This window comes from Jaculus jaculus, chromosome 1 (assembly GCF_020740685.1).
Source record: "Jaculus jaculus isolate mJacJac1 chromosome 1, mJacJac1.mat.Y.cur, whole genome shotgun sequence".
Taxonomy (NCBI): domain Eukaryota; kingdom Metazoa; phylum Chordata; class Mammalia; order Rodentia; family Dipodidae; genus Jaculus; species Jaculus jaculus.
Genome location: NC_059102.1, coordinates 243,541,433 through 243,548,084, shown reverse-complemented (window position 1 = coordinate 243,548,084; position 6,652 = coordinate 243,541,433). Strand labels below are relative to the sequence as shown.

The 6,652-nt window shown below is 54.6% G+C and overlaps 1 protein-coding gene across 1 annotated transcript in view; it reads left to right on the top strand.

The window, feature by feature from the left end:
- Positions 1–4,037: 4,037 nt before the first annotated feature.
- Lgr6 (leucine rich repeat containing G protein-coupled receptor 6) overlaps positions 4,038–6,652 on the top strand; it is a 153,094-nt gene continuing 150,479 nt past the window's right edge. The window contains exon 1 of the mRNA XM_045140196.1: positions 4,038–4,249. Within this exon, the coding sequence (XP_044996131.1) occupies positions 4,038–4,249 (212 nt within the window). The remainder of the gene's footprint in view (positions 4,250–6,652) is intronic.

Here is a 6,652-nt window from a genome sequence, read left to right as displayed (position 1 = left end):
TATTTAATTGAGAGAAACAGACATAGGAGAAAGACAGATAGAGGGAGAGAAAGAGAATGGGCGCGCCAGGGCTTCCAGCCTCTGCAAACGAACTCCAGACTCGTGTGCCCCCTTGTGCATCTGGCTAACGTGGGACCTGGGGAACCAAGCCTTGAACCGGGGTCCTTAGGCTTCACAGGCGAGCGCTTAACCGCTAAGCCATCTCTCCAGCCCCTTTTTTTCAAATTTTTATTAACAATTTCCATGATGATAAAAAATATCCCATGGTAATACCCTCCCTCCTCCCACTTTACCCTTTGAAACTCCACTCTCCATCATATCCCCTCCCCATCTCAATCAGTCTCTCTTTTATCTTGATGTCATGATCTTTTCCTCCTCTTATGATGGTCTTGTGTAGGTAGTGTCAGGCACTGTGAGGTCATGGATATCCAGGCCATTTTGTGTCTAGGGGGAGCACATTGTAAGGAATCCTACCCTTCCTTTAGCTCTTACATTCTTTCCATCACCTCTTCCGTATTAGACCCTGAGCCTTGGAAGGTGTGATCAAGATGTTGCTCAGTACTACAGTCATTTCTTTCCAGCACTGATACCTTCTGAGTCGTCCCAAGGTCACTGCCATCTGAAAAGAGAAGATTCTGTACCAAAAGTGAGAGTAGCATTAATACATGGGTATGAACATTAAGAGAAGTGCTTACTGGGCAGTTTGATAAGCATAGTATATTCATTTATCCAGACACCAGCAGATGCTATACCCCTAGGGCTCATGACTGTTTTAAGTTTTCAGTATCAGGGATGTATTCCCTCCCATGGAGTGGGCCTCCAGTCCAATTAGAGGGGCAGTTGTTTTCCCCCATAACAGACATGCCACTATTGCACCCATTGGCTCATTTGGCCTGGCTGGCCAAATATAAGGCTTGCAGTGTCCACTGTTGAGTATCTTCACTGGTAACTCACCATTTTCTTTAGGCTTCCATCTCTCTTGAATCCTATGATGGCTTTGGGCCTAAAGTTTCTCTTATTCATTGTCCACTAGCCCTGAATGCTGTAGGAATTACCTGGTTTCCTACTTCCTGACTCCTGCCATCCTCAACCTTCTATACCTGCCAGAGCCCCAGTGGGCCATCCTCAGTCACTGTGGCCCCTGCTAGGGTAGAAATGCTAAACCCATAGTGTGGCCTGGAAGGGAGTAACTAGAGGTGGCTCTGTGGCCAAACCTGGCAGATTTCTCTGTTCTTTCACTCTTTTCTTTCCTCCCTTCAAATAGAAGGGATGAGGGGAAGGGAGAAGCTGAGAGACCGGGGGGTGGGGGGGGGAAGAGTGGAGCTGAAGACAGAAGCCTGGTGCTGGGCACTGACTGTTCCTGGGAAGGGAGGGCCCTGCGAGGGTACAGAGAAAGCCTGGACTGCGGGGAGTAACTATAAGAACAAACTGTGGGAATGAACTATGGGAAAGAACTGTGGGAATGCTTCTCATGGCCCTTACAAATAATTTCTCTGAGGTCATTGCCATGGGATGCTAAATTTCTTACTTGCACCTTGCCCTAAAGCTGATCTTACGACTATGTGATTCACCTGCTTAGAGCAAAGTGACCAGGTTTCCCCTGCCTTTGTGTCCCTTTGACCTGAACAGCACAGATGAGCAACACTGACAAGCAATGTTTAGCGATGCTGGCTGATCGCAAGCTGTGCTCTTTGCCGGATCTCCACACTGGACCAACCAGAGCAGCACTCCCTTCAGTGGAGTTAGACCATCAGTGGTGGAGCGCTCAGGACTCTTACCCGCCCACTGGAGTTCTCAGTAGTGTGCTGCAGAGGTGGCTTAGCGGTTGAGGAATTTGCCTGCAAATTTGCTTGATTCCCCAGGACCCACGTAAGCCAGATGCACAAGGGGGCGCATGCGTCTGGAGTTCGTTTGCAGAGGCTACGGGCCCTGGTGTGCCCGTTCTCTTTCTGTCTGTCTCTCTTCTCTGTCTCTACCCTCGCTCTGCTTGCAAATAAATAAATTAAATTTAAAAAAGAACAAAAGTGGAGCTTTCTGGAGCTGAAGCTGTAGCTTGGTTGGTAGAATGTTTGCCTCACATGAACTAGTTCCGTCCCCAGAGCCTCATGAACTGGCATGGTGGTGCAGGCTGGTATCTCAGCACCCAGGTGATGGAGTCAGGAAGATCAGAAATTCAAGGTCATCTTCAGATGCGTACAAGTTCTGGACCCTGTCTACAACGAAGTGGAGCTTTCTGCTCAGCCGGAAGCTTTCCCAGAATGAGGTTAGGCTCTGGTGCGCTCTGGATGGACCACTGGAAGACAGGAAAACTGGGAGGGGTAACCCAACCCCGTCTAGCTCTGCCCTGGGGCTTGGCGCAGAGAAAGACCAGACCAGGGGCAGTAAGAATGTCAGTGTCCTCTTCTTCGTGCTTCATGCAGAAGCCCACGGTCAGCACCGGAAGTGTGGGTGGGCTAGAGGCTCTTAGGCCTGTCCCAAGGAGCTGCTCCAGAGGTGGAGACGGTTTTCCAGCCTAGAGCAGGAGGAATGGGGATGGCGTGGAGGGTGGAGCCAAGATTGTGGATGAGTGAGGCGGGAAGTGCAGGCCTGCCTGACGGGGTGCGCTTCCGCCCGGCAGAGCGCTTCTGTCTGCAGATCTTCACCGCTAGGAAGGACCATTCCTAGGTCTCCGTGAGAGCTCAGTCTCTGTCTTGAGGATCATGGCTTCAACTGGAATCCAAGAGGCCGTGTCTTCTGGCTTCTTGGTCTGTCTGGCTATACAGTTCCTCCTGCCCAGCAGGGTTAGCAGAAGGTGGAAAAGGACAGATGGTCCTGGACATGGAAGGAAATGGCAGAAGAAATTCTGGCTGCCTCTCAGATCCTCTGGTGTGCGCTCTGGGTGGACCACTGGGGGGACCGTAGAACTGGGAGGAGTATCCCAGCCTAGTCTAGCTCTGCCCTGGGGTTTGGCTCAGAAAGAGACTAGACCAGAGGAAGGAAGAGTACTCACGAAGGAAGTATGACCCCAGTGTGGCCCAACCAGAAACTTGACTCCAGCCTTAACCACCAGCTCCTTAACATCCTGTGGATGGCGCCCGCAAACCCTGGGGATTGGACGCTTAAGGTGGTTGAGCTGCACCTGCAACACCGAGCCTCCAGGTGGCGCCAATGCACCGACTCGCGGACGGTGTCTGACAACCAGCTGGGCAGAAGGCAAGCCCTTCAGCCTCCCTGGCTCCCAGAGAGCGGAGAGCAAGTTGATCACCAGGCCTCAAACCCGACTAAGCCTGAGCCAGGTCATTTCCATACCCTGAGCACCCGCTAGAAATTCAGGATACGGTGTCAGAATGTGTGCTCGCTGCCTCTCCTTCAAGGAGCCTGAGCCCTCCGCGGACCTCCTCTCTTGTCCTGTCCAGAATGGGGTGAGGCAGGTTGACCTGAGCTCCAGTCCTGGGGCTCCTCCCCATCAGCTGTGTGACCTTGAGCCGGTCATGTCTTTCAAGTCTCTTGGTCCCCCCGGTATAGAAACCTGGTAATGGGACCCGTGGAAAACCTGATGCTATTTCCTGGCAGCCTCCTCTGGGTCCCACGAGAACCTGTGGCCCGTCCCAAAGGCAAGAAGGGTTCTGGCCTGGACCTTGGGACGCCCTTTCCAAATAAGTGTAGGTCCTTGATGCGCTGTCCGCTCCTTGCCTTGGGCTTCCTTCTTCCTTTCTCCCCTTTTCCCCCCTCTGGATGAAATTCCTGCCAGCTGGGAAGGAAGGAGGGAAGAGGAGCGAGCCACAGTTTAGAAAGTTTCCTTGACTCCTCCTCCCCGTGTCTCCCTCCCTTGCCAAGCCCAGCCTGTGAAACCGAATAACGAAGATCACTCAACAATGCCTGCCCCTCTCTGACTGCACCGTCCCGCCGCCGCCGCCGCCGCGCCCAGGCTCAGCCGAGCCCCGTGGGGCGGTCCCCTGCCTCCCAGCCCCGGGGACCCGGAGGCGAACCGCGCGCGCCCTGCGCCGCCGCCGCGCGCCCGCCAGGTGCCCGCGCAGCCCAGCCCGGCCGCTGCCGAGATGCCCAGTCCTCCCAGGGTCGGGGCGCTGTGGATCTGCGCCATGCTGTGGACCTCTGCAGGCGCCGGTGGCACCCCTCAGCCTGGCCCGGGGCGTGCTGCCTGCCCAGCCCCCTGCCATTGCCAGGAGGATGGCATCATGCTGTCAGCCGACTGCTCAGAGCTCGGGCTGTCTGTGGTGCCAGGGGATGTGGACCCCCTGACGGCTTACCTGTGAGTACTCACTCGTTCATCCTCCCGGCTCCGTCGCACAGCGGTCTAGGACACCTGCCTGCTTTGGTGTCCTGGCACATGCGCATCCCTTTCCCAGTCCAAGGCTGCAGGGCCGGGCGGGGGAGAGTCAGAAACCGAGGACCAGGCAAGCAGAGAGCCCTGGGCTTCTTCCCTGCTTTGGTTTCCGGGAAGTTCCTGCTGTGGGATCAACCTGCGAGCCCCAGCCTGGCAACATGGGGTCTGGATGCCAAGCAAAGGGAGACCTGGGTTGGCAGACTCTCTTCTTGCAGCGTTCCCCAGCGGAGCAATGCCCAGCACAGTGGCAAGGGCAAAAGTGTCTGTACCAGTGGCGAGGGGCTGGGAGTGTTCTCTAGCAGGTTGGCGCCGCTCCACAGCAAGGGGCAGCCCTGTTCTACTGAGGGAGGATGGCCATGGGGAGGGGGGCCTCTGCCAGCGCCATCTCCCTGTGGGCATGGAGGTCTCCCTCCCGGCCCCCTCCTCAAAGGCCTCCCCCCGAAGTCATGTCCCAGGAGACCGTGCTGGAGACACTAATTTGTGGGCAGGCGCTGAGGCTGAAAACCAGAGAACCATTTTTAGAGTCTGAGTTGGGGTGAGATGGCCCGTGAAGGGGACCCTGTTGGGGGCAGCTGTCTCAGGAGCTTCCCCTCAGAGCCAGAGGGCTGGGGGGCTATGGTGGTCCACCACCTGGGCAGGTGGGGGTGGGAACTGAACCCAGACCACCTGCCCACACCCATTCCTGCTCTGGGGAGAGGAAACCCCAGACCTGCCCTGCCTTTCCTGAGGAGCAAGAACAGGTGAGAAAGTCTGAGTAGGATCCCCGAGCTCCTTGGGACTTGAAAGCGGCTCCTCATGGCTTTGGGGGTCCCAGGACTGATGAGCACAGAGAAAGAGGGAACTGAGCTAGTCTTGTTGGGGCCCATCAAGAGTTTGCCCAATTCAGTGAGGCAAGGGTGCTCCAAGTGGGCATGAAGAATCCTCACGGGGTGCCCCTTCCAATCTATGTTTCCCCCCTCCCTCATTAAATGTCTTCTACTCCAAAAGGCACAGTTGTGGGCCAGAGGAAGGGACGAGGACAAACTAGCATCTATATTTCAGAAGGGTGCACAATTCAGGGGGTGATGGTGGAGGTGAACAAGGCACAAACTGAGCAGAACCCCGTAGGGCTGTGAGGGTACCTCAGCACCTGGCAGAATATAGTGGTTCTGAGCCCAGCCAGGTTACACTCCTGGCAGTCCCGCTTCTAGCAGCTTTACAAAGTAGGGGTATATGACATTGTTTCATTGGGTGACTATACTGTGGCTACAAAGGGTTGGAAATGAATCTGTTTAGCCTGCCTTTCAGGGAGCAAAGGAGAGTGCTCTTGCTTATGTTAAAGGTTCAGGGCATACAGGCCTTCCAGAGAGTGACAGGTTGGTCCTTTTTTTGGGGGGTGTAGTAGGACTTGGGGAAAGAGAGTGCAACTTTTAGGATCGAAGTGTCCCAACATCCATGCAGATAAGATTTTCTCCACACTTTTCATACATTTCCCTACAATATGAGAACCGTCTTTGGGGTAGGAGAGGTGTTTCTGAGCTGCTCCTGAGTTGCTCTGGGAATTGAGGAAGCCCCTCTCTCCCAAGGCTCAGAGAGTGTTATTGAGGGCGGGAGAGGGGAGAGACAGGTGAAGGTCTTGAAGCAATGTGGGGAATTTTGTAGTGACATCTGCAATATTGGAAGAAGGTAGAGAGGACTGTGTACCCTGCTTGGAGCCATGTGGGTGTCCTATGTGGGTGGGGCAGAGGGCTTTTGCTGTCCACAGGAGGCACAGAGACAGACACTTCCCCCCTGGTCCTCTCCAGGGAACTCAAAGACACTTGAAGATGCAGAGAGTGAGAACATGGAGGAGGAACCAGGCCACGGAGGTCTTGGGGCTTCTTGTCTTCTTGGCAGTGTTAGGACATGCGTGTGGGCTGCAGAAGATGCTTTTGGGCCCTCTTACAAATTCCTTTTTATTTATTTATTTATGAGAAAGAGGAAGGGGGGGGGGAGAATGGGCATGCTAAGACCTCCAGACCAGGCAACCGAACTCCAGACACATGTGCCACCGTGTGCTTCCGGCTTACATGAGTTCTGGGAAATTGAACCTGGGTCCTGAGGCTTCACAGGCAAACACCTTAACACTAAGCCATCTCTCCAGCCCCTTCTTACAAGTTTCTTGACTTCTCCCCAGCACAAATTACTTACATTTTCTCCTCCACCCTGGGGCAGGGAACAAGGCCCTCCCTGCACCCCCCCCCCCCACCTATACCTGCCATGAAGTGGCTACTTCCCAGTTCCAGGGAAGATCAGAAACTCTACCTTGTTACCTATTTCTTTGATACTCAGGTCCAGAAACCATGACTA